This window comes from Balaenoptera borealis, assembly GCF_965194805.1.
Source record: "Balaenoptera borealis genome assembly, chromosome: 17".
Taxonomy (NCBI): domain Eukaryota; kingdom Metazoa; phylum Chordata; class Mammalia; order Artiodactyla; family Balaenopteridae; genus Balaenoptera; species Balaenoptera borealis.
In genome coordinates this window covers 19,396,110-19,423,999 of record NC_138876.1, presented here as the reverse complement: position 1 = coordinate 19,423,999, position 27,890 = coordinate 19,396,110, and the positions used below count along the sequence as shown (strand labels likewise).

The window sequence follows — 27,890 nt, the reverse complement described above, 5'->3', positions numbered from 1 at the left end:
CGGCGGCGGGAGCCCGGGAGGCGGAGGCAGGCGGGGGCAGGCGGAGGGAGGTGGCGGCGGCGCGCGGAGACGCAGTAGTGACAGCGGCAGCATGTCGGCCGGCGGAGCGCCAGTCCCGCCGCCCCCGAATCCCGCCGTGTCCTTCCCGGCGCCACGGGTCACCCTGCCCGTCGGCACCGACATCCTGCGGACCTACTCGGGCGCCTTCGTCTGCCTGGAGATTGTAAGTGGGGCAGCCTGGGCGAGGGTCGCGCCCCGGGTGGCGAGAACTGGCAGCGGCATCCTGCCCCCGGGCTGTCTCCTGCTGCGCGGCCCCCAGCTCCCGTCCCCCCGGCGTGGCCTTCTCCTGCGCGCCCCCCCCGGGTCCTCCCGATGCCCAGCGCAGCCCGCACCTGGGCGACGGCGCCACCGCCCTGGCCCTCTCGCCTGGCACCTGTTACGCTGGCACCTGCTCCTCCGCTGGCGACAGAAATGGTCCCGGGAGAGCGAGCAGGAGGCCCCGCGGGGCCGAGGACTGGGGACTTGGAGAGGAGAAGGCTCTTTGGAGTTGGGGTACTGTCAGAGACCCCCGGCGGTTTGGCCAGGGGCCGCGCTGGGCTGGAGCGGGAGCCGGCGCTCTCGGCCTCGCCTGATGCTACCTGCCATTTTGTTGGGTGGTGCAAGGTGGAGCCAACGACCGGGTGACCAGGAGGCCGCCAGGATGTGGAAAGAGGGGGCAGGAGGTACCAGGAAGAGGAGAAGGAGGGCTAAAAGACCTGGGCTGTTTGTTTTTTTTTTCCTTTTGCCATTATGAGCGCCCTTTGGATTGGGGAGAGGAGCAGAGCTCAGGAGGCAGGGCAGGGAAAAGGTGAAGCCCATACGGTGCCCTGGGCAGTGTCTAATCAAGTGGGCTGAGAATGGTAGGGTAAAAGTACAAACGTGGCTGTCAAGCTCCTCGCTGCCTGAGTTTGCGCCTTCTCCCTTCCTAGTCTACCTTTGCAACTCCAAACCCTCTCAGCGCACTTTGTTGGGCCTAGGTGACCGTCGGGTCACCCGGCCTGTCGTGCAGCCTTCTTGGGCTGCAGACTTGAACTTTTTAAAAGGCACTTTAATGGAGTTGGGAGGTTTTGAAGCTCGCTGGGGAAAATGTGCAAATATAAATTGGGCAACCTGAGGTTGCATCATGCCCTGAGAATGGCAAATACAGAGTGAAACGTTTGCCAGTCAGTGCCTTTCCTGCAGGCTGGCTTTGCTTGCTCGGTTTGGGGTTTTCATATCGTCCCCCTCACCCACACCTTTGAGTTTGCATAACCTGGATTTGGGTCGCTTCGGTTTCACTTTTGTGCTTGTGGGGCTGGAACGCCTTGTGAGCATTGGTTTTCCGTCCCATTATGCTAAGGCACCCTAAGTTAAGTTTAGCTCAGATTTGAATCTGAAAAAGGAGACAAGTGAGTTACAGGCTATGACATCAGTAATTGGATCGTGACTGCGAGGCTAGAAGAAACTGGTTTGAGTCTGAGCCCAGTTCGGAAGCATCTGAATGCTTGGGATGAGGTGCGGGCACCCAGGTGAGAAGAGCGGGGAGAGGGTGGCCTTGGGTGGGCAGCCCTACTGTGGGGAGGGAGACAGCCTGAGACCAGTGAAGCCTGGGAAGAAAGGTTTTATAGGTTCTGGGCTACTTTACTTCCGTGTTCCTCAGACTCCAGTTGTTTGCATACCTCTGTTAGAAGTTTTTGCCGTATTCACCTGTTCTAGAATTTACAGATGGTGCACTTTAAATGCATTCACTTTCTGAGCTTCAGTACCTTACCTTAGCCTCAGCCTAAGCAATAAAAACATGAATTCTCAAATTTGATATGCTGATCATATTTTTCTAATATTTATTCAAATAGGTAGTTATATGTTTACATATGTATGTATATATGTAAAAAATGTGACATACATATATGTATATATATATGCAAAGAAGGCCTAGCCATGTGCTATCAAATCAAATGCCATCTCAAGAACCACCCGTGATCATGTGACACTTTTGGAAACTCCACCTAATTCTGAGGAAAAAAGTGGAAAGTGGTTTATTCTATTTCCTCCCTCCCACCCCCATATCTCTTTATTTATCTAGCCCATTGGTTAGTTCTCAACTCCTGCTATACTTAATTGCTTGGGCAGCTTTTTAAAATACTGTCGCTAGGCCAGACTAATTAAATCAGACTCTCTGGGGCAGCATCCGAGTTCATTAGGTTTTTTAAAAAGCTCCCGCGAGGTTCTAATGTACAGTCATGTCTGGGAACCACCAAGGGAGGCCTTTTCGGGGCTCTGTGGACGAGACAGCTCTCTCCTGCGAATGTGAACCCTCTCCCTCTGCTAGAACTTCTGCCACGCCCCATCCCAGGGGAAATCCCAGGCTCACAGAAGTATCCAGTCCCTTCCTCTTGTCTCTTCATTTCCTCTGGCTTCTTAGCCCCAAAACACTTCTAGGATCCTTATCTAGATAGAACAGCATCACTTCTGAAAGCCATTTCCGTTTAATTTTCACTTTTTTTGGCCAAATATCTTGATAGGTTTCAATCATAGGCCTCCATTACCTTTTACTTGATATCAACCTCCTTCCTCCCCAACCCAACCTGCAAAAAATAAAAGGACCAGAATATTCCAGTGAAACTGGTGACCTTAGAGAAACAAGAGACCACACTAGAGCCAAACTATAGCTCCTTCTTGGCCCTCATCCTTCTGTGCCACTTAGAGCTGTTGGATCGTGTGCTTTAAGAGAGCAGAGGTGGAGGCCACCTTGGTCCCCTCTCTCTACCTAGAACATCCACACGGAGGAGATGCACAGATATAAGCAAAGTAGACACTTTTGAAGCACTTTGGTCCCGGATTTCTTAATATCCCTCTAATTTTCTGATCCCTTGAAATTGTTCAGTCTCCCATGGCTCCTCTTCAGAAATTTCTCTCTGTAAATTAAACGTGAGAATTCACCAGAAGCAGTTCTAAGCTCTGGGTGATGTGCTTTCTGGGGACCCCTTATTTTAGCCTCTGCCATTGTTTCTGAATATGCCCAAACTCCTTAATTTTGGCTTTCTATCGAATCCATTTGTCCTTGCAATTTCTTTATGTCCCATTGCTGTCTAAAACTGAACACCTGAAAACTGCATCTGACAAAGATGCTGGGCTATCTATAGTTGACTAAGCTAATGAAACCATGATCTTGGAGTTCACTTCTCGCACTAACCAGTAACTTTGCTCAATCATTTAATTTCAATTTGCCTTGTTGTACCACATTGACAATCTCTCAAGTGTCAGGCATTTGTTGGGGAGATGATTCAAAAGATACAGATATTGCCAGCCTCCAAACACCAGGTAAAGTAGTTTATAGCACTGGCTTTATAGGTGGAGATATTGCAACTTCACATGCATGGTGTGGTTTTCTTGAGATAGGTATGTTGTACTGCTAGACACCTAAGTTGTCTACCTGTGGGTTTTTGCACTCAGCTATACTTATCAATGTGTGCTTGCTATGAAGAGTTTAATACTAAGTTAGTTTTGCAAAGTGAAGCCTTTTAGTTTAAGATGGAAAACGTTGCCTTCAAAAGTTATCATTTTCAAAATCTAATGTTTTGATTAAGTGTTTCCTGAATTAGTGTTTTGTAAATCATTCATCAGGTGTTTATTGAATACCTGTTGTGCGCCAGACACTATTCTGGGAACAAAGATATTTAAACTCTGCCTCACTTGAAAGAGCTTATAACCTAGTTGAGAGGATATGCCCCCCAAATAACTACCATTCAGGGAATAAAGACACAACAGTGGAAAGTGAACTATAGCTAAAGCACTTTCCAGGCAGGTGTATTATAAGAAAATGACACTGGAACATCTGTACTATTGGGCTAAACAAGCTATCTCTGGTCCTTGTCCTCAATGAGTATTATGCACAAGAAGATTGGAAGTAACAGTATTAAACATGGAAAAGAATAAAGGTCATTATTGAATTCAGTGTGTTTCACAGTTTCAGTATTTAGGAAACTGTCTACATTCCCCATGATATTCCTGAACATTTCTCTTTATGGGAGATAGTCTAGGACTCTTATTCACAGGCTTCTAGCTGCAGTGTTTTGGATGCGACAGTAATTTTCATTTTTTCAACAAATAATTAATAACCTGGTATGCATCAGGCCTTATCTTATGCCCTGGAAATAGGATAATTAACATAACTCCTGCCCTTAAAAGAAAGTCCTATACGGTAAAGTATAAAGCCAAGAAAGAATTACAGTGCTGCATTTGAAGTGATAAAATTGGTTTACGAAAAGTACTATTGAAAAACAGGGTGGAGTACATCTGGCCACTGGGACGGCCAGGACAGGGCAGCTTTAATGGGATGGTGACATTTGAGTTTAGCCTGAAATGATGAGTAGGGGTTCAGTAGACAAAAGTGGGAAAGAGAATTCCAGGTAGAAACAAGGGCATGTGCAAACCCCAGAGACAAGAAAGACCATGGCATGAAGTTCTGGCAATGGTTGGTGTTTTTCTACATGACTTATGGGAAGGTGGCAGGAGGAGGAAAAAGAGCAGGTAGGGGTCAAGGTGTGGTTTGCTGAGAAATGATAGGCCAAGGCATAGCATTTGTTTTCGTCTGTGATGGGGAGCTGCTGAAGGACAGGGATAACTTGATCAGACTTGCAGAAATCTTTGAGTAATGAAGTCTGGTTATAAAGCAGAGAGATTGAAGGCAGGAAGGTCAGCTAAAGGGCTTATTGCAGTGGTTTGGATGAGGGGTGGTGAGAACTAGAAGTAGGACAAAGAAAAGAAGCAGAGAAGAGGCACAGATTTGATATTTAGAAGGTCAACCGCATATGTAAAGTTTTGACATGGCCTGAAATGATCGTAGACCAAACTTAAGTATAAGATGTAACACAGAGGACTTAACGCCAGAAAAACAAAATGTTAATGAAAGGATGATGGGGAAGGAGGGGCTGTGGAGCAGGCATGTGCCGTCATGCAGATAGTTCTACGGAAGGGATTTCAGGTTATTTTCAACCTGCAGCTTTGACTGTAGATGGACTAACACCTAAATGTTCAGCTGTATAGAGTTCTCTTTTCTCACCCAGAAAATAGATTTCGGTTGCAAAGGGACATTGTGTGTCTGCAGTGGTGAAGAGGGGCTGTCTGTGGGTATGTTTTCCCTGCTTCAAAGGGGTTTTAATTCTATAGGTAAAATTTTTACTTTGCGTCTGGGTTAAAAATCTCCACCCATGTGAAAAAAAAGTCTTTAAAACTTCATAAGAAAAAAATGTGCCCCTGCCAAAGATTATTTTCAGCAATCGTTTTCCCTGGCTGGCAGTTCCGTAAGAAATAGGAAGAACTGAAACATGGAAAACTTCAAACCAAGTTGCTGAAAACCTTGACCTTGAGCTCCAAAGGAAAAGGTTAAGGAGAGGAGATTTGTCTTGTGGCGCCTGATAGAAATGTCGTACCCGGTGGTAGGAGCCATGGATGTGGCATATCTGCATTGATATAGCTGAATAGGGAAGACTGTGTAATGACATGGGACAGGAGCGAGGCAGGTGTAGCCAACACCACGGACGTTCAGTACTTAGCAAATGCTGTGTGATTGTTCTGTAGGACAAACTGAACAGTGTGAAAATATTCTAGAGAAACTGGCTGGAGCGGGGAAGAGCAGCTTTGGAGTACGCCCTCTTAAGTCTTGCCCAACTTTTTCCTTTCTTCTAGCATTTTATTTTATTTTTTAACTTTTTATTGAAATATAGTTGATTTGCAATGTTGTGTTAGTTTCACATGTACAGCAGAGTGATTCAATTATACATATATATGTATATATATGTATTCTTTTTTTTACATTCTCTTCCATTATACGTTATTACATGATACTGAGTATAGTTCCCTGTGCTATACAGTAGGTCCTTGCTGGTTCTCTATTTTATATATAGTAGTGTATATATTTTAATCCCAAACTCCTAATTTATCCCTCTGCCCTTTCCCCTTTGGTAACAATAAGTTTATATTCTATTTCTGTGAGTCTATTTCTGTTTTGTAAATAAGTTCATTTGTATCATTTTTTAGATTAGACATATAAGCTGTATCATATAATATTTGTCTTTGTCTGGCTTACCTCACTTAGTATGATAGTCTCTGGGTCCATCCATGTTGCTGCAGATGGCATTATTTCATTCTTTTTTATGGCTGAGTAATATTCCATGTGTGTATCTACTACATCTTCTTTATCCATTCGTCTGTCAGTGGACACAGGTGGCTTCCATGTCTTAGCTATTGTAAATAGTGCTGGTATGAACATTGGGGTGCATATATCTTTTTGAATTATGCATTATGTATTATGTATCTTTTCTCTGGATATATGCCCAGGAGTGGGATTGCTGGATTATATTGTAGCTCTATTTTTAGTTTTTTAAAGAGTTTTTTGAGAGGCCCGCGCACCGCGATGAAGAGTGGCCCCCACTCGCCGCAACTAGAGAAAGCCCTCGCACAGAAACGAAGACCCAACACAGCCAAAAATAAATATAAAAATAAATAAATAAAAATTTTAAAAAAAGACCTAAAGAAGAAATACATAGAGAATATCTTTAAAAAAAAAAAAGGAACCTCCATATTGTTCTCCATAGTGGTTATACCAATTTACATTCCCACCAACAGTGTAGGAGGGTTCCCTTTTCTCCACACGCTCTCCAGCATTTATTATTGCCCAACTTTTAAAATGTCATGACTCCTCTCCAGGAGTTTAAAGTTTGACCTGAATTTCCTGTGTCCTGTTTTATATGAAAAGGGCCATGCCCTTTCATAGTCGCCATAGATGACATTCCTAACTTTTGTATAATAGCGTTCAGAAGAAGTAAGGTAAAAGGAAAGAAAAGAGGCAATGACTTGTACAGTCCTTGTTGATACTGAAGCACGGGCATGCGTGAACAATTTTAACCTAGGTGATAACTAGTTACCTATAAACATGAAAAGAGGATTTTAAAAATCAAGGGAAATTATAAATGAGAATAAAAGAGGGCCAGAGCGTACTTCTCCCCTATAATATGGGCTTTCCATTTTAAGATTAGTATCAGTTTGGTAGCCATGGAAGCACCAAGAGATGGCATCCAGCCAGGGAAGTCTTTCTGGAGGATATAGTACTAGAGTTTAGTTATCCAGCGAAAATTCTGATGGCAGCGTGCTGAGCAGAAGCATGGCCCAGTGTGACAGACGCTTTGTGTGCAGGGGGTGAGGGACAGAGGCTGCAGGGCAGAGATGCGGTGGCAGGGGAAGGAGCATTGCAGGGGAGAGGGTGAGCTTGGAGAGGCAGGCAGGAGTATTCACCAGTGCTGTAACCACCGGACTGCAGTCACATCATGAGTGACTTTACACTTTTATGGGCTGCCTTGTAAACACATCTATTCAGCTATTGTATCTGTTGACTGAAGTATGTTCCCACTTAAAAACATTCTTTGGAATACAAGTTGTGTGTAAAATGGAGTTATAGGTAATCTAGTCCCTAGAAGATAAATAGTCTGAACATGTTTAACATCCTTTAATCCTATTGTTTCATTTGTAGCACCCATTGAAATAGGAGGGGTGATCAAGAAGATAAGGTATTCTGAACTTTTGGAGGGCCACAAACGCCTTTGTGATTCGGATGAACATTGTAGACTGTGCCCTCAGAAAAATGTATATGCACTTATCTACCCAATTGGATATGATTTTGGAGAATCAGCCCTGCCCCTGCCCCAAGCCAATCCATGGCAAAAGTATAGAAACCCTGCTCTAGAATAAACACGAAACTTTGATGGGGACGAACTAACATAATGTTAAGAGCGTAAGCTCTGGTAGCCAGTTGCTGGGTTCAAATCCCAGGTCTAACATTTATTAACTGTATAACTTAGAGCAATTTATTAATGGCTCTCTACCTTGATTAACTTCTGTATAAAATGGTAATAATAATAATAGTACTTAGCTCTCAGTGTTTAATCTCTCAGTGTTAATCTCAGAGGATTAAATTGGTGCAAATAAAACCCTTAGAATAGTGCTTGAACACAAGACCTAGATAAATGCTAGCTCGTATTTCTGTTACCCTCACCAGCTTCGACCTCTTACTCAGATTAACTCTGTAAGCCCGATTGGGAGACATTTTTTCCTCTAGTCTTTCTGATTTGTTCGTCCTCACTGATATAAAGTGATGAAAAGCCCAATATGTAAGCAGTAGGAGAATTGGAAAGAGAGGTCATATGTTATACACAGAAAGTTCTAAGTATTGAAATGTTTCTCCTTAGGGCAGTCTAACCAGTCCTTTATACCTTCAGCTTCACTTACCTTTCCCTGGTTTCATTCCAAACACTGACTGAAAATAGGTCAGAGTAGGAATTGGCCTGTTTACTTAGTGAATAATAAGAGTATACTAAGATGAAGGTGTCAAAGTGGTTTGAAAATTATTAGCCAAGATGTCGGAGGGCATGTTTTAAAAGCACGCTATTAGGAAATAAGTGACAGTTGAAAAGAAAAAGGGTGTTTGCAAAAGGAATCCTTTGGGGACATAGGAAGACCATCCAAATAGGACTCAATTTGAGCAGTCTGTAATCCATGCAGCCAGAATTGCTGCTTGCTCAAGACCGTGGTTTCCCGTGGGGTTACATATTTTTGCCAGTCCACAGTTTCTAGTGAAAACATGTTTTAGCTCCAGCTCTGAGGGTTCAGTTCGGTGTGATGTGTGGATGAATAATACTTCCATGGTGTTCTTATGGGAAGGCGTCAGCCAAGGTACACCCCTTCTGCCCTGCAGGAGCCAAGCTGAAGGGATGAGCATATGCTACAGTAAGCCACCAAGGAGAGCCGTGGCCTTAGGAATGGGTAGCAACTTAATCACGGCAACTCGGGATGTATCTGAGCGCTTGAGGTGTGTGCCAGGTACACCTAAATTTGAGCTCAGGAGGTGAGGGGGTCACAGGGGAAGACTGATATCTACTTGAAGACGTGTTTGCCTTTGCATTACCTGGAAGGCGGGTTGTCTTTTTGTCAGAGCTTGAGATTCAAAGTCATGAGCCCTGACTTGGTTCCTTACAGAAATGTCAAAAGGTGGTGCATTTGGGAGTTTTGTGTGTAATTATCAGACTTTTTAGGACACCAGAGAGTGGTGGAAGGCCATGATAGACAAGGGGTCAGAATGTGGATTCAGATCACCGTGGGTGAACAGGGATTCCAGCCTTCTTCAGGGTGCGTGCACTCTGCAGTTGCTACGAAACGTTATCAACTAGTCTCCCTCAGATTTTAACCATTTTTGTGCTCTGCGTTTCACTTCTAAAAACAGGCTACCTCCAGAGCCACCTCTACTGAACAGGGATGCTGATAATTAACATGCATGGTAAATACTCTGAGCTTCGTAATGTGCAGAATTAGGTCAAGGGAATATACTAAGCATTGGTAATGTTATTAAAAGCTCAATTTTTAAAGTTGGAGCTAGATTGGGAAGCTCGGGAGAAAAGGTAGCTTTTGGCCAAAAGAAAAGGTAGCTTATCGTGAAGTAGGGAGAAATAACTGTGTCAAGGCCCTAGGGACCCATTCACCAATGTGACCGTCTTGCAACGAGGAAGGTGGATCTCCAGAGTGGGATTATTTCTCTTCTCTGGGCCATCCTCTATGTTCCAAAGCTCCTGTGGTAAGGACGACTTAAATCTGTATTTCACGGAATCTCTGATCTAGGGATGTAGCGTGTGTGTGTGTGTGTGTGTGTGTGTGTGTGTGTGTATTTGGGGCGGGGGAGGCATCCATACACCTTCCTGCCTCCCCTACCCCCTTTCCAGCCACACACACACCACAAATGGGGAGGCAAGTCTGTTCTCTTTTCATGTACACACTTAGTTCCCTTTCCAAGCCTTTGAAGTTTGGGAGGGGCTGTAGTTTTGAGTCCGACAAGAAGAGTTCATCTCTACTGTTTCACATTAGCATCCGCTGTGACAGCCCTCGTCTGCCTTGAAAGCCTGCTTCAAAACCTGCCTCCCCTGCCTACCGTCTAGATTCCTGCCGTTCTGTTTCTTCTTCCCTCTCGCAGTCTCTCGGAGCACACGGTGTTGAGCCCTTTTTATAGCACTCGCCACAATCTGCTCCTGAATCAGATTTGATGGTGTCTATTTCTCCCTTATTAGAGCTCCTGGAGATAGAACCTTGCCTTTTTTTTTTTTCTCAGTGTCCTTCTGCAGTGCCTGGCAGCAGATTTGAGGCTGACCAGTTTGAGGTCCAGTTCAGGTTTATTACATGTTATGTTTAATTCCAAGGGATCATATAGCCTCTTCTTCAGAGGTGTGAAATTATCATAATCTTCGATATCATATAATTATGCTTATCTATCTGAGTCTGCCTGTCCCTAATAAACAGTGGCCAATTGTTCTTTATTATTCTTTATACTGGCACCTAGAGTTTCAATAAATGATTCTTGAATTAATAGATGTGTAATAATGATGTATATGTCTTAAACAGTATTTAATGTAGCTTATTTGTGATGGGAGAGTAAGAAAAGTCTACCAAGAAGAGGCTGAGAAAAAAAGAAAAAGTGGAAGATCTTATCACCTTCAAATATTTATTAAACAGTATGAAAGAGTATAGACTCTTTTAACAGGGACATTGTTTCTTTCATAGCTACTAATAAGGTTGTGGTTACATTTTTTTAATATGCATTATTACCCATGACTTAGATTTACTTCATAAAACTTTCGGCGTTGATTGTTCATATTTGATTTGGAATAAGGACTTGAGATATACCACCACTATTATCAATTTATTAGATTGGTGCTTCTGTTATCATTGCTCAAGTGATAATTTATTAGGCTTTCCAAAATGTTTTTCAAAGTACTAATGAATTGTATGGGCCTTTTTTTAAGAAACAAATTAATACTTGTATTTTTAACTTTTAGTGCCTTACGTAGTTTGGATATTATCTAGCAAGATTCACACGATTATTGGTTTTTAATATTTGGTGCTCCAGCTGTTCTCATATGGGAACTAGGAGTTTGTTCACTCAGCAAGTATCTGAGAGCCTTCCATATGCCAGGTGTACCTGCTATATTGTGTGGGGGGATGGGGGCCGGGGGGGAGGATTGATTCCCACTTGCCTGTCGGTGTCTCCAGGCAGGTGTAACATAGCCTAAGGTTTTTGTGTTGCCAAATGTAGCACAGTGCCGGACTGAGAGTTAGGAAAGAATTATTATGTAGATTAATAAATGACATGGGATGCAAGCCATTATAAGGCAGCATGCTGCCAAGAAAATCTAAGAGTACAGTTGGACTGAAAGCCAGGGGCATCAATTACAATGTTTCCCATCGACGTCACAAATCCCTAGTAGGGAGCTTGCCCAGAGGGCAGAGGGGGGCCTGAGCATGGGGTGGAACTCAGGAAGGACCTTTAGGTTGATGTGCTCTTCAGGGTGAGCCGTGCATGGGAGTTTCTCAAATACGCATGGGGAAGGAACGACGTTCTGGGCCAGCATATGTCAGGCCACTCAGATGTGAAAGAGCTTTGTCTCTGGACTGTTCATTTCTTTTTCTATAATGTGAGATGTGAGGGGTTTAGTGGCAAGAGACAAGCATGCAAAAGGCAGGTTTGCTCGTAAAGGTCCTGGAATGCCATGCAGAGGGTGTGTAGCCTTTATCTCTCTGGTGGTAGTATGGACGAGGCTATTGCTGTCAGGTTCGTAAAGCTGCCTGTCTTCGCCCCTCACCACTTCTCCTCCTGTGTCTTCTCACTCACTCCCAGCTGTCCCAGCCAGAAATCTGGGTATTTTCCTTATCTGTTCTTTTGCTGTCATGTCCCACATCTGCTGAGCCACCAACCACCCTCGCATCTACTTCTCAGTTTCTCTCTGAGCCACTCACTTCTGTCTGTGCTCAGCTCCTGGAGTCTACTTTACGCTCTGTTATCGTAACAGTCTCCGCTGTGGTCCCTCAGCCCTCCACCTGTTCCCCTCCAATCCATTGTCACACTCCAGCCAGAGAGAAACTCGGAAATACAAACCGGATCATGCTCATTCCTGCTCAAGGTGATCTGAGGCTTCCCATTGCCCTTGGGTGAAGTTCGTCTCCTTGACCTGACCTTCAGGACCCTCCAGCTCCGTCTCCAGCTTGCACCTCTGGCCGTTCTGCACATGGTACCCGCTGCTCCTGCCACCCTGAGCTCTGCCCTTCAGCTCTGCCAGCCTGTTTCTCAGCTTCCCCAGACCATCTCAGGACGCAGCCCCTGCCCTGGAACAGCCTTCTCTGCCCGCTGCTATTCTCCCTGGCCCTGTCCTTTGGGTTGTTGCTTCTAGGGACTGTTTCCTGACTTTTCAGATCTGGATTTAGAGCCCTCATCGTGTGGACTTGCAGTGCCCAGTGTTTGCCCAGTTGTGACTTGTGTGAAGCAGCATTTTAGCGACTTGCTTAATTTTCTCTTTCCTGTAAGAGACTGTGAATTATGTGATGGTGGAGACCATTGTTTACCGTTTTATTCCTAGCACCTGGCACAATGCCTGACAGTAGGTATTTATTGAATATTAGATCTGTGAATATCTCAAGTACCTATTCTCATGCCCAGCACATAGAAGAGTGTCAGTAAATGATGGAAGATTTTATTGTTTACTGTCGTGTACAATAGCTGCTATTCTGTATATAGGCCATAATCTCACCTGTACAAGTAGGTCATGATGAGGACTGAAACATGGCCATTAGAAGCGACAAGTTAGGACGTTATGGCTGATCTTTGTTAATAGCCCCTCGGAGAAATGGTGAAAGCAGAAGCCAGTGGACAGTGGTTTGAAGAGTAACAGCAAGGAGAGGAGGCGGAGGCCTAGCAAAGATGAATTGGTAAAAATGGTGAACTGAAAAGGGAAACCCTTAGAGAGGGCAGTAGTTAGAGAGGCAGCGGGGTCAATGGAAAATACTTTATTTATTTTTTTAAATTTTTATTTTCTATTAGAGCATAATTGATTAACAATGTTGTGTTAGTTTCAGGTGTACAGCAAAGTGATGCAGTTATACATATACATGTATCTATTCTTTTTCAAGTTCTTTTAAAGGGAAATGCTTTTAGATGGTGAAAGAATACTGAGCCTGGCCGTGGGCTGAGGATGAGAGTCCAACAGGAAGGCAGGTGTGCAGAAATAGGCGTGGAGTCAGATCAGGTCCCAGAGTAGCAGTGCTGGCCTACACCTGAGAGAAGAAAGCTCTCCAGTAACGATAGAGACAAGTCGCTGGCGGGGTTGCAGGAACACGTGCAGGGGTCTGGGGAGGAGCAAAGGCAGTGGTAAGCCCGATGCAAGCATGTTCAGTTCTGTGGCCCCAACCTATTACCGTGTTTCGTTTTCCCTTTAGGTGTTCGGGGGACTCGTGTGGATCCTGGTCGCCTCCTCCAACGTTCCTCTACCTCTGCTGCAAGGATGGGTCATGTTCGTGTCTGTGACGGCTTTCATCTGTTCCCTCCTCTTCCTGGGCGTGTTCCTGTCTGGCGTGGTGACTCAGATTAATGCCAATTGGAACTTCCTGGTAAGGGATATTTAAGTCTCTTTCAGGAAAATGTGAGAAATTTATATATATCTCATTCTGTCCTGAAATGCTGGATGCCCTGTTCTATCTGTTGCCTCTAGTGGGAGAGAAAAGGTCAGAGCACAGAGGCCGCTGTGCTGCCATGTGGCCAGCCTTGCTGGACAGCAGGGTCCCAGTTCGTTCAGATCCTGTGGTGACGGAGCCGAGCCATCTCTCTCTTATTCCTTTATGAGTTAGATGACCTTTCCGCAAAGACTGTTTTTATTTCATACAACAAATGAATCACATTACAGTTATTGAACTATTGAACAGATGCCTTTGGGAGATGGATACTGTGCCATATATCTTAAAATTTTCCATTGATTCCTGCTTCAGATACTAAATACATATATTCTTTTCAGAAAACAAGTAGCTCTATATTTTACTCTCCAAATACTTAGAAAAGGAAAGAGGATATTTTATATTTATTTTCAATGCCTGTCCTAGACTAGCAAGAATTGCTACGTTTTAAGAAATGAATTTCCGATCGACACCATTTTAAAAATTATGACACCATTAAATTGGGTCAACTTACTTTCCCTTTTTCTCGTATAATATAGGGAGCCTCTTTCACGTTTGTGGTTATTCATTCTCTGGGACTGTCTCAAAATGGTCCCCAGTGGAGCATGAATTCCAATGCATGGTGGACAGTGCTTTAATGAAGTTCATGAAGAACCACCATTAGGTTTCCTTCACACTTTGGTGGTTAGGAACTTAAATCAGACCTTCAGTCGGGCTTTATGTATGTTCCTTTCCGGTGTGGTAGTATTTTATTCAGCAGCAAGGATGATATTTGTTCTTGTCTTATTTATAGACCATAAAGAGAACCATCATCCCAAATGTTATCAGCAGTGAAGTCTAAGCAAACGTGGCTGTCCATTCAATCGGCCCGGGGCAGATGGCATGGGTTAGTGTAGAGCTGAGGAGGAAGAGTGTAGTGTGGTGGTTATACTGATGCACAGGCTTTGAGGTTAGTCTGGTTTGCTTACTAACCATGTAGCCTTGGGCAAAATATTGAACCTCATTTCTTCCTCTGTAAAAACAGTAATAATAATACCAACCTCACCAGATACTGTCAAGGAATAATGGAATTCATGTAGGATAAAGTGCTCAGCTTTGTGTCTGATTTATCGTAAGTGATCAGTAATCATCATAAGTCCTTAAACACGCTGAGGCTTGGAGTTTGAAACTTCGAAAGTCCTATTTCTTAGGTTGCTGATACAATGTATTTCTGCATTTTTGCCTTGATTTCTCATTAACGATGAGAAAATATTTCTAATAATTACTCAAGTGACGAAGATCAAAAATCCCAATTTAAGTTACAAATAGATGCTTAATCTCCTTTTTCTAAATGCCTGGCTTTCCTAAAATAATGCATGAATGAATCAGTCAATCCCTAATGTTGGTGAGTGCCACCAGGCTCTTTTAATATCAGGCTTGAAGATGGTATTTGGCCAGGATGTACCAGTAGTATAGCCCTACTGGTACTTTGCTACTGGTTAATACGTAGCCATTTCCCCAGTCTACTGCCTCTTCCTAAGTGCTTTGCTCCCTCTCACCCTGGCCCTTTCTTTGAGACTTTCCTGGACCTCCTAATAGCCCAGCAACAAAAGAGTTAATATCTGGAAAAGTAGTGAGTCTCCAGGATCCTGCAGTGCTCAACGTTCTGTCTAACTGGTTGATGCACACGCCTTACCAATGTTTAAATATTTTTCCAATATCACTCCTGGTTTTATTAGACATATGTCCATACCCTCTTCTTTCCTTTTGCTTATATTGAGTCTTATCTTCGATATTGAGTACAAGCATTAATATTAGGTTTCCTAAATTTATTAGGTTTAATTAGGTTTTCCACATTTGTATTTCTTTCCAATTTGTAGCATTGTATCTGATGTTCAGACAATAAAACGTTGGGTTTTTTTTGTTTTTTTTTTTTTTTAAATTAAACCACTTTATGAAAGGGACAATTGAAACTGCCAATCTGTTCCATAGGTCACCTGCAAAGTTTATCTTACGGCTTTCTAGCTGGAGTAGTCCACTCTTACTGAGGGAAGAATGGGGACAGCGACACACAGGACACAGTACAGTGGTTGTTAGTACACAATCTTGTCATATGGTGGACATACTTTCAAAGAGCCAACTCTGGCCTTCAAGGAATTTGCTTATACGCTAACATTGTATTTAGAAAGGGCTCCCTTTTTTTCCCTATTCTTTTGTGATTTTCTACATACTTAGTCATTTTTGACCGCATGGCTGCTTTTGATAGATTTTAAAATTTATCTTGTTTACTCTCAGCCGGGTAAATTTTTGAGCCATGCATATCATGGAGTTGTCACCAGATGGTAACAATTTTTAATTGCTGCATTCTGGAATTGTTAGACATTAATTGCTCAAAAGATTATTGCTTCCCACCCACCCCGTGATAACAGTTTAATGTCGCCTGTATGCCATGCGTGAAGGAAGAATGCGTGTTGAATTTATTTTCTAGAAGTATTCATTGTGAGATTACCTACAGTATGTATAGCTTCTAGTTTTTGTTGATCATGAGATTAAATTAGTATTCATGGTTGATGTCTTCAGTATTTTTTCCCAAGCTTTCTAGTGTTGGTGTAAATGGTGAAATAAAAATATGATATGTAATAACACATATTAAGTGCTAAAAACTTGCCCCCTTCTAATTTGAGGAAAGCAGCAGATTTTAATTTTGAGATGCTTTTTCTTCATTGTTTTTATATGGACTGGCAATAATACCATTTCACCTAACTTTAAACAGATGTCATATTTATTTTTCCCTTTTTGGAAGATGGAGTGTTAAGGAAAGAAATATGTTAGAGAAATAAAAGATACCAAAAAAAAAAAAGGCCTTGTACAATTAAACATGCTTCTTCCCCAAAAGTGTAGCTGGCACACGTGACCATCTGCCTAGTGTGGAAATCACTTAATATTTTTAAAATGTCCTGAGCTATGTTTTCTGTCCCCACATTCATTTACCTATTTGACCTTACGGAAAACGATGGTTGTCCTCATTTTTACAAATCAGAAGACTACAGCTCAGAGGGACTATTATCCCTTTTTCATGTTGCCATTGTGTAAAACAGGATCCCCCTATATACAGCGTGGCTTTTTTTTTTTTTTTTTTTAATAGTTAGTGAAAGTTTGACCTTGAGCTGAGAAGCAGAACATGGGCTGGAGATAAGAATGTGGGAAAGAGTTACCTGCTGCTGAAAATATTCAAGGCATGCTTGAGGCTGAGTTTACCTGAGGTGACGACAGGTGGGCTGCACTCGGGGGTGCGTGAGTGTTGGGAAGATTGGCAGAAAAGCAAGAGCATGTGACGGAGACTCAGAAAGGGGAAGGGGTCCTCTGCTAACGGGGGAGGGCCAAGGGCTTCGGACAGGTGGTCCACAAAGGGTGGTCCCTGCCCTGCAGCACCAGCATCGCAGGGGAACTTGTTAAGAATGCAGATTCTCAGATTCCACCCAGACACATAGAGTCAGAAACTCTGGGGTTGGTGCCCAGTAGTCTGTGTTTTAACAAGCTCTTCAGGTGCTTCTGATACACACTAACTTTTGAGAACCTATGGCTTAGAGCAAATAATCTGCATTGTCCAAAACAATGAGTGAAATTGTGAGTGAGGAAGACCTTTGCGCACACATCCCACACATAGCAGGAATTAGAATAAGATGTCCAGGGTAGCCATATGTAAATGTGGGTGTAGCTCTCCAGTGATGGGGGATATTTAATGAGCACCTAGTATATGCTTGATCCTATGTTAAGACCTAGAAATACAATGGTGTACAAGCCAGGCATGGTAGTGGCTCTCAAAGAGTTTGTTGGAGTAGACAGTGGCAGTGAGGAAACGATTACACAACTGACAGAACAATTATAATTATGTTAATGGCCAAGAAGGGAATAAGAAGAGCGTACGTATCCTCTCTGGGCCACTGGGAGGCAGACTCTAAGATGGATTTAGAAGTATAAGAGATTTTTTTTTTTTTTTTGAGGGAAAGGGGAGGAAATAACACCTTCAAAAGAGGGAGGATGTAGGATAAAGCAAAAAAGTCTTAGAGAGTGATAAAGTCTTGGCCAAATTAGTGAGAAGCTCCAGAGCACAGCCTTCCCTTTAAGACTCTTGTGTTGGGGGAAAGTGGCCAAGCACCAGTAACCGCACTGGGCCATCACTGGCTGAGGGCAGCCCAGGAAGAATGTGACCTTAGTTCAAACACAGCAGCAGATCTCAAATCCACTGAAGCCAAAGCTGTCAGCTAACTCTGCTCCTCACAGCAGAATGTCAGGTTCTTTCTGGAAGGGACACGTGTGCAGCGTGTGCCGTGGATGCTCTAGGCCTCTTCTTGCGCCACGTGCTTCCACTTCGCCATACGTGTTTGCGGCCTCGCTCCTCCGGGGTTCCAGGGTGCCTCTCTTCCTGAAGCAGAAATTAAAAGAGAGAGGCTAGAGGGACAAACTGCAGCCCCTCTGACAGGAGTTGGTCTCAGAGCCACAGCTGCTCTTGGTCACCGCCCTCCTCCACTGACCATTTTAAACTCCTCTTGTTCAGCACTCATGTCTGCTGGTCTCCGAGGTTTACCTGGTGGTGTCATGCAAACCCTCCCTCGTGAGAGAGTGTAAGCCCCCTGGTAACTTTATCCTTTCAGGCCAGTATTGCTGCAGTTCTCCATTTTAGTCACAGTTGGGCAAGAGAGTTCTAACAGGGCCCCAAGTAGATCACCCGAGTTCCACATTGACTCCTTCCTGCCCTCCTGTGTGTCAGCAACCCTACCTTCTCTTGTCAAGATGGTGACTCCTCCTCTTGCCTTTTGATCCCTGAGCACAAAGAATCCAAAGTACACAGGCAGCAGCCATAGCTCATAGTTCAAGGGGATGCTTACTGTATCCTCTAGCAAGAGTACATGCCCCGGGGACCAGGACCTCTGATCATGCAGAGCCCAGAGTTGTGGGGACAGCAGTCACAGTCTTTCATCAGGTCAGTGGGAGTGATGACAGTAAGAGGAGAAACTCCTTCCCCCCCTGGTTCTCACTCTTGCAATGAGGACACAACACCATACTGAAAACTCGTTTTCACTGTGTGTATCGCATCCCGAAAGATGGCCACACATCCTCACAGGGTGGTGCCTCCAGGGGTGCCTTCAGCCAGCCATGCTGTCGTGCTGTCAGGCCAGCGGGTTCTAGATGGTGCAGCATACAAGGCAACTCATGGTCGTGGGCCCATTCCCACTCCTCCTCTGCTGAGAAGTTGGTCCCTTGGTCAGGTGCTGTGTTGAGTAGATGCCTATAAATCAGGCATTCTGTAAGTCCCTGGATAGTCTTGGAGGCTGAGGTTCTGCAGGGAAGAAAAGCAAATCCATACTCAGAATGAGTGTCTGTTTTGTGAGAATGAACCATTATGTCTCCCAGGGAGGTAGGAACTGAGTTCCGTCAATTTGGTACCAGGTGCGAATAGTGCCATATCAGGCTCTCAGAGTCAGTCTCTGTTGCTGGCAGGTTCAGCATTAAGAAAAGGCGGTAGCTAGGTCAGCTTTGGCAATTGGGAGTCCGTGCTATTGGGCCTCGACATAGCCTCCTCCTCCCAGCCATGACCACTCTGTTCTTGTACCCATAATGCCACTGACCGGGTAGCTGGTGACAAAGGCTGGTTGCATCAGCTGGCCAGGTCATTTTCTCTACGTGCCATCCCATGGTGGATGCTTCTGGTGGGCGTGACCATGTAACAGAAAGGTCACACTTCACACTGTATGCTTAATCCCATATGTCTATCTCCCTGCTCCATACTTCCTTGTCTCTAAACTTGTAGCCTCTTATTCTCCACGGCCCTGACTAGCCTGCCAGACCATTCACCACTGACCACAAGTCTCTGTATGTTCTTACCTTGGGCCGCTTTGCTTTCTTAACAAAGTGTATGACATGCTGCACCACTCGTTGTTCCATCCACTGGGAAAATATCCCCTAACCTCTGTCTTTCAAAGCCAACCCTGAATGTGGCTATAATGCACGTGTAATGCAGCTGCTGTCCCTTTTCACCTTGCAACAGCATAGCGTGCCATCAGAAACAAGTACAGGTGTTTCCTTTCTCCTTCATCTGGACCTAAGGGCTCCCCTCCCCCATGTGGCCATAGGTGTGGGCTGAGGAAGGAGGGCAGTCCCATCCTGGTGGGTGACACGGGGGCCTGCGCTACCTGCTCGCGCAGCAGACCTGTGCCCTCTAGCCCAGCTCAGCTTGGTCGCTGCTGTGCCCTTCCCATCTGAAGAAGCGTTGCTATGACTTTATGAGTTGGTGGCTTTGATAGAACTCCATTCATAATGAGCAGTTCCAGATACTTAGTCACTTGGTGTCTCAAGATCAAGTGTTTCTTCTCTCCAAGGGCCCAGGAGGACACCGGGAGCTGCTTTTCCAAGATGTGTAATTCCCCAGTACAACTTACATGCCTGACTTTAGAACCCCAGGAGCCTACATAGTGATTTTGTCACCACCATTGCCATGAGTTCCTTACTACGTCTTTTCCTCCATCACTCTAGAGCGCATAGGACCCTAAGGCTAGTACGGATAGCTGGATAGTATCCATACAGAGCTGGACGTGTAAGAAGTTGATTGGATGGTAACACCTATGAAAGCTGAAGGGGGAGGAAACAGGACTGGACAGGGAAAGCCTTCAGCACAACTCAGTTCTGATACTCCTGTAAAGGAGGAAGGAGGCAAAATTAGGCAGGAATAGAAAGGTGGTATTATTGGGGGGGGGATGGTGTGGAGGGCTGGGGGACAGGTAATTGGTTGTGGGAAGACTCTTTCTGGTCAGAGACGCTACCATGCGTAAAGAGTATCAGCCCTGAGGTATAGAGTGATTCCTGGGGACCAAGATGAGACCAGAGTGGCTGACGTTCAAAGGGGAAAAAAGAGGGTGGCATCAGCTGAGGCTGGTGAAGAAGGCACATCATACCGAGAGTCGCAGGCCATGTCACCAGACGTTTCCCGTTCCTTTTAAGATGACAACTTCAAATGGAAATAACAAATGGTGATTGTAAGGTGTATAATAATAAATGGTAAGTACCTGCTGTAGGAACTGTTAACAAAAATACACAGCGGTGTGTTGATGGTATATTAACTCACGTAAGACGATGTGAATTTTGAGTTGTGTGTCACATCCGTGCAGCGAGAGATAAATAACTTAATCACAACTGAGTTTTGTATGAAAATTTCCTCTGCTTTTTGTAGAAGTATATGTTTGTTTTGTTTTTTAGACTATCGGGAGATATGGTATTGAATTCAGTGATTTCATAGGCCCGTAGTGTATGGGCTGACAATCTAATGGATAAAAATAATAATTGCTCAAAAATAAAATGATTATAGAATGTGTATATAATTATATAACTATATAATATACAATAATAAAATAGATATTACAACTCTAACAAGATGTAATTTAAATGCTATTTTACTTGAATTTTAAGGGCAGGAATTCTATGGTACCTTAGTCTAAACTGAAATTATATATTTTATTCTAAAATTCAGTGGATCTGAAGGTTTGCCACTGTGCCAATTACAACGGGTCAGTTGATTTTCACTGGTATTCTAACAGCTTGACATTGCTGAGGGAGCCAAGAGAAATGGCAAATGCAGTTAAAGACTGTTGAAGTGTTCTAATTTTCCTGAACGTAAACTTCATTTCAAATAAGGAACGGAAGAAAAATCTCTTCTTTTTCACTGTAGCTGTCTCCCTTTTCCGCCCTCTTTCAGGATCTCGCTTACCATTTTACAGTGTTCGTCTTCTACTTTGGAGCCTTTTTGCTGCAAGCAGCTGCCACATCACTGCACGATCTACGTTGCAATCGAACCATGGCTGTGCAGCCGCTCTTGAACGATGACAAGTATAACATCAACGTGGCGGCCACAGTAAGTGTTTGATGAACACAGTTTACCAGCGCTTCCCCTCCCTTGTCAAGGTCTCCAAGAAAGTCCTCCGGCAACAATAGTTTTCTTTAATAATAGCCATCAGCATTAGACATATAATAGCTGATTATCCGTACAATAACCTTATGAGCCAAGTTGTTACCCCCAGTGCTGTGGATGATGAAACTGAAGCACCAGGAGGCTGACATTCATGTAAGATCATACCTGTCAGCGGTAGTAGTTGACCTTGCACAACAAAGTCTACTTTGTGAAAAGAATTAATTGTGCTTTCTACTTGGTATAACTTCAGACATGGTTAGGGAGATTTGTCCTTCCCTTTCTCTGTCTAAGTGAAGCTGCCCTAGTAAACCTCTACATGCTTCAAGTTCTACATTAATCCCCATTTCATCCATACACTCCAGTAGAAGTAAATCTTTAGTTTCTGAGTTTTAATGACAGAAACTAAATGCATGAGCCATTCATTTGTGACATTCCATTGAGTCCCTCACTTTTCTTTTTATTTCAGTATACCTTAGAGAGAGGAAAACTCCTTTTCCCTAGTAATAGGTATCAAAAGTGGTCATTCATGCAGGGGCCAGGCCAGTCCAGTGTGGGTGAGTGAAATCAGCTGAGCTGACTCACAACAGGGGAACAACCTCGCTGATCAGATCATCGGATGAACAAAAGCATAAGCGAATTCCTAGTCAAAACAGAAACTCTCTCCTTTCGGGTGTATACTCAACATATAATTACAAATGCACCAGGCTTTTTTTTTTTCTTTTTTTGATGGGAGTCATTCGAGATGGAATTTATCAGAATTCCTGTGCTGATAAGGCACAAACTAGAGCAGTACTATAAACAGAACTAGGGGGGAGCCATGTGTATGCAGCCCCCCAGGATTCCGATATCACGGAGGGTAACATAAATTCATAATCTGCCACTGCAGAGAAGACATGAAGGACAATTGTAACTACCTATGAGCAACTCAGAGTGTAGTTAAGATTTACACTTCGAGATTTATCATTTAAGGGTATCATTGCTCAAGAAATTTTGAAATGTCCTGAAATTTTATAAATCGTGTATGAAATGTGATAGAGGGTTTCCCCAAATTTGACAGACCTACACAGTTTGCATGTCATTACAAATACGGTATAAAACTGAAATAAACTTTTCTAAGTTATTGAAATAAAACAAATTTTGATCAACCACGGAAGAAGAAATACTAGATTTTCTCCAAGATTACGAAATCTCTTTAATGCCGTTGTCTCATGAAGAGCACACTGTCTTGTGAAAAGGATATCGAAGAAAGTGGGTTTCCAAAACTAAGATGTATCAGGCAGGTCATAAAACAAAAATATTGTTGTTTTAGATTTGGGAATATTTGTGACATTTGTCAGCTTTTCAGAATTCGTGGTTGTTGTGATTTCTTGTTCTAAGTAAATATTCACATTTGTACTTTAAAGTGGTCATTCTCATTCAACAGAAAATGCCTAGATCAGAGATGTATCAGAGAGACAACCAGGAGAAGAAGGGTGGGGAAAATAGCAGAATGGTAATTATGCTGTAAAAATGTTCTGTAGGTGGATCTGATATTCCTTCTCAGAGCTCTGGTTTCCTTGTAAAGGATTCCTGTACTACATCATAATGTTTTAACATATTTAACTGCTTTGGTAGTTTTCTATGAATCATAAACCCCAAAAGGGTGAGGACAATACCTATTATTTGTTTATATGTACCAAATGTACCGATGTATGCATAGTTGGTGCTAAAGAAATCCTTATTGAATATAAAGGACAGTGATTCAGAGCTAAGTACAGACTTGAGGACTGTCTCCCACGCCAATCTGATGATTCATTTCTGTGGATTTTCTCTCTTCAGCTCTAAGGTCACTTTCCATTGTCACAGAAATGATTTGTTACATCCTCAAGTCCTGACAGCTGCACTTTGCTTGGCTGTGAGATCACTGTGCAAATAGACGTCTCATGGTGAAGTTTTGAATATGTACCATGTTAGGGGTTTCACCACTGCTTAACAAGCGAGTCCAGTATGGGAAAAAAGGCTCAACCTAAGGCTGTCCACAAATGAGAAAATTATTAGGGGCTAGAACGTTTAAAAGAAAGGTTAATGGTGTGAGGGGATAAAATCATCAAGAAAAGAGAGGAATATAAACGATTTTCATTAGCGTTGAAGTATCTTTAAGTAGGCTGGTCAGTCTTCAGACAGTTGTTCCTTTGGACGAATGTTTTCTTAAAGTCAGGGTTATAAATCTGATGTGAATTCTTGTTTCTTTTTTCTTAGATTTTTGCCTTTGTGACGACAGCTTGTTACGGTTGCAGTTTGGGTCTGGCTTTACGACGATGGCGACCGTAACACCCCTTACAAACTCACTGCCTGTGTGTTAGTTTCATTTGTGTACTCTTTATGTCTGATCAATTTGGATACCATTTTGTCCAGATATAACAGCATCCGCAAGGTAATTTGTTTAGTATATGGAGAGAATTTAAGTATAAGTTTTGGTTCATTTCATGGATGGAATTTTAATTTTAGTATGATGTTAAACAGAGAAATAGCCTTTAGTTTTACATCTGTCTCTTTCTCTTTTTTTTTTCTTCTTATTTTAAAGAAAATTTCCCTTCACATCCATAAAATACACAGATATCGTTCGTGAAAAAAGGGGTATCTCTTGTGTTTAGTTACTGAGTTACCTGAACCTTAATTTTAATAGGTAACTCAGACTCCTGAAGAAAAACACATTTCAAATAAACTTCCCACTGAACTCTGTTTTAGTGTAAAACGGAGATCGACACTCTTTAAAGGTCCAGATAGTAAATATTTTAGGCTTTGTGGGCCATTCAGTCTCTGTCACAACTACTCACCTCTGCTGTTACTACATGAAAGCAGCCATAGACAGTAAGTAAACGAGTGAGTGTAGCTGTGTTCCAATAAATTTTTATTTACAAAAACCGGCAGCAGGCTGGATTTGGCCTGTGGGCTGCAGGGTATCGTTTGCTGACCTCTGGTGTAAAACCTTGGTTATGGGTTCTGCATTTTATTGAACTGATCCTGAAAGGTAGAAAGCGAATTAGACAAGCCACATAGTATTTAGTCTTATGCAGTAATCACATTGCCTTTAGGTTAATGGTCACATACCCTTGAAGGGGCTATAGTTTCTCAAGCTAATTCAAGCAGAGTCTTGGGTACAGGAAAAAGTAATTTATGAAGTGAACCCTAGTTGCTTAATCCACCTAAGTGTTTCCTAACAACTGAGCAAAATGCTCATCTGGCATCCTTAAAATGAGAGCCCCGGAGACCACTAACCACTCCTGGAACTGGTATCTAGCTCCTGATGTCTTACTTTGGGTTTATTTATGCTTCAAATACAGCTGTTTACCCTGTGCGTGAATATACAAATATTTATGTGTGGATATGTGAGGCTTTACCCAATAGAGCTCCCCAAAGGGTGAACTTTTTACTTCTAATTCTTTTACATGACTCTGAGTTAAATTTGAATAGAGTATGAAATATAACTTAAAGTTGTAGATCCTCACATGTTTAGAGAACAGTTCTGACATCTATTGAATATGAATAGCACAGAAAAGTATTTTAACCCACCTCAGAGACCCTGGTCGTGGTAACATGCCAAAATGGCTTGAAGGGGAGAACAAGTTAGAGTTAGGCCCCCAGCTCACACCACCCGTCCAAACAAGATACTTATCTCTTGCCTCAAGAGGGCTACCTCTGGGAAAAGAGGGCTTTTGAATATTTTATACTTACAACCGTTTGCTTTTTGGCTGAATCATCCACTACAAGTGCCATGTATAAGCTGGGCTGTTAGATTTCATGGAACATAGAACAATCTTGAATGAGTAGCATAATCAATGATCAATGATCAAATCCTGTTTATGTGATAATCCCTTAGAAAGAAGAATCTGATTAGGGTTTGGTTTGTGATGTAATTACAGAGATAAAAGGTATATTTACTATGTGGCAAGAGGATATCAGTCTTGTGACTTTATACTGATGTCATAGCTTTTCTATAATATCCAACTTCCCTGGTTTTTCTAGCTCCATGCCACACTCTTAACCCTGAATTATGAATTGTATATTACAGAGTCATATATGTGCCATAAGGATATATTGTCCATTCCGGCTGGAATTGTTAAAAGTTAGTCTGCTAGATTTAGTTTTGAGATTGTATTTTTGTTTCCAAGGTATAACAGGTCCATGCTTGGTGGCATTAAATTAAATGATTTCATGAATCTGCTTTGGTGACACTTTTCTAAATGGATTGCTTCTAGAACATTAAGAACCAAGCCTAAAACTCATCTAACTGTGAATACTTAGAATTATAAATTAATCACAATCTAGATTTGTGAGTTGACTGACAAAGCACTTGAACAAAAATTATGGCATTTGAGAATTTCTTTATATATCTTAGCTGTAAAAATGAGGAAGTGTTGGTTGGTTTTAAGATCTGGTAACTCCATGATGAAAAGAAATTTATTTTATAAGTGTTATGACTCTAATAAAGTATTCATTTGATAATCTTTTGGGGTCATCTATTTTTTATACAATTTACTTTGAAATTCAGTTAAAGGTTTGATATAAACTTGACAGATTTGGAGCTTCTAGACTCATAATATATAAGAGTTCTGCTTTAAACATTTCTCTGTAAAAGACAGTCTCTCAGGAAATGCCAGTAAATCTTTTTTCTTTGGTGAAGGTTCAGGAGGTGAGTCTTTGGAGGTAATATTATAAAAGAAGTTTAAATGTACTCTATTTTATTTAAAAAGCATTTATATAGGCATAATATATGCCAGGCAGTGTTCTAAGCATTTTTTCAAATATTAACTCATTTAATCGTCATCGTGACAACTGTATGGAATAGGTATTATTGTTGCATTTTAAAGACGAGGGAACCAAAACACAGACCTTAAGAACACCCAGGGTCACGTACCTAGCAAGTAGGAAAGCTGGGATTTAGACCTCAGCAGTCTGGCTGCAAAGTCCAGGCTCTTCACGGTTGTGCATCACTCAGTTCTTCCAGATTTTACATATTTTATATATCCAAAAATATGACCCTTTTCTCCCAAAGAAGTTTTTAGAAGAATGTTGAATACACAAAACTGTTGATGACAGATGTCATCTTTTAGAACTTCTTTTTTGTCACAACCAAGGGCTCATGAGTTTAGCTGTAAGAACTTAGGCGAAACCTGCATGATAGGGAAAAAGTTAGGTCGCTTTGGTCTGCAAAGTTCTCCAGAGCGCTTAGCTGCCTGAATTATTTCTCTGGTCCATTAATTCTGGTTATGGACCATGCGGCTTCAGTCTGCTCCATTGCCTTGCATCAGGTCAGTCCTTTCCTGAATGGGCTTGGCTTTCTGATCACCCCCTGGAACTGACATCAGAAGGGTTCTCTAGACTGAGATATACCATTAGACCTTTTCACATAGAGTATGAATTTACACCTCTGCATATGTCAGAATCTGGAATTCTGGGTCATAATCACAAAGGTTCTGTCCTCAACATCATGTTTCAAGTTTGTGACTAAGTGAACCAGTGTCTTAGGTGGCAACTTAATGTATTCATGGGGGAGGGGTCCAGGGTTTTGGAGAGAGGTGATCATCTTTAAAACATACGTGTGTGTGTGTGCGTGTGTGTGTGTGTGTGTGTGTGTGTGTGTGTATTTTAATGTTCGGAAAGCTCAGCTTTTTAGAGTGAGCGTGTATTAAGCTGTGCCCCGGGCAATAGGTCAATACGAGTTCCTCTCTCCAGAGCCCTGTTTTCTCGAGTCTTTCATGGCTTGTTTCCTCACCCTGTTTGGGTCTCAAGTCAGTTGTTGCCATTGCAGGGAGGCCCTCCCTGAGAACTGAGTTTAAACTTGAACCTCACACCAGCACTCCCTGTTCTTATTTTCTGCATTTTCTCCATGGCACTTATGACATATATTTTCAATATAGCATATATAACATATATATTTTGTTTATCCTCTTCTCCACTGGAGTGTAAGACTTATAGAAAGGAATTATTTGTTTGGTTTACAGCTTTATCCTCAGTGCCTAGAATAGAGCATGGCAAATAGCAGGTACTCAGTAATTATATATTGAATTAGAGAATGAATGAATATTAATGACAGTACCTTACTCTTGTGTTCCAATCAATATATTCTATAAAAATTGATCTTATCAGCACTTGAAAATTTCTGGTATAAAATGGCTAGGTGTTTTTCACCTAGCTCTGAATCTATTTCAAGTGAATCTTAACCTTACATGTTGTCTACTAATTAAATGTATGTATCAATATATTACAAAAAATGTTATATAATCAGTCTTCTGTAGCAGAGAAAATAATACATATAAAAATTAAACATTCCATGTAAACTCATTAGGTCTTTATTCAAACATTTTCAAAGATGTCACTGTGCACTCAACTGACTTAGATAATCCTGAAAGCA

At 42.5% G+C, this 27,890-nt stretch overlaps 1 protein-coding gene and 1 long non-coding RNA gene across 2 annotated transcripts in view; one reads left to right on the top strand and one right to left on the bottom strand.

Moving 5' to 3' along the window:
• The window catches only part of LOC309615228, a 224,408-nt gene that overhangs the window by 124,195 nt on the left and 72,323 nt on the right, over positions 1 to 27,890 (bottom strand). The window lies entirely within an intron of this gene.
• Positions 22 to 25,983, top strand: MAL2 (mal, T cell differentiation protein 2). Its single transcript, XM_082364500.1, has 4 exons — positions 22 to 223; positions 13,324 to 13,494; positions 21,284 to 21,439; positions 23,735 to 25,983. Exons 1-4 carry the CDS (start codon positions 92 to 94, stop codon positions 23,804 to 23,806), a joined length of 531 nt encoding a protein of 176 aa, XP_082220626.1. The 5' UTR covers positions 22 to 91; the 3' UTR covers positions 23,807 to 25,983.

What these genes read in the sequence shown, in the direction of transcription:
- MAL2 (XM_082364500.1), top strand. Translation starts at nt 92, where the DNA reads ATGTCGGCCGGCGGAGCGCCAGTCCCGCCGCCCCCGAATCCCGCCGTG. An exon ending in ATGCCAATTGGAACTTCCTG is followed by an intron (nt 13,495 to 21,283) that starts GTAAGGGATATT and finishes GCCCTCTTTCAG; the next exon opens with GATCTCGCTTACCATTTTAC. An exon ending in ACATCAACGTGGCGGCCACA is followed by an intron (nt 21,440 to 23,734) that starts GTAAGTGTTTGA and finishes CTTTTTTCTTAG; the next exon opens with ATTTTTGCCTTTGTGACGAC.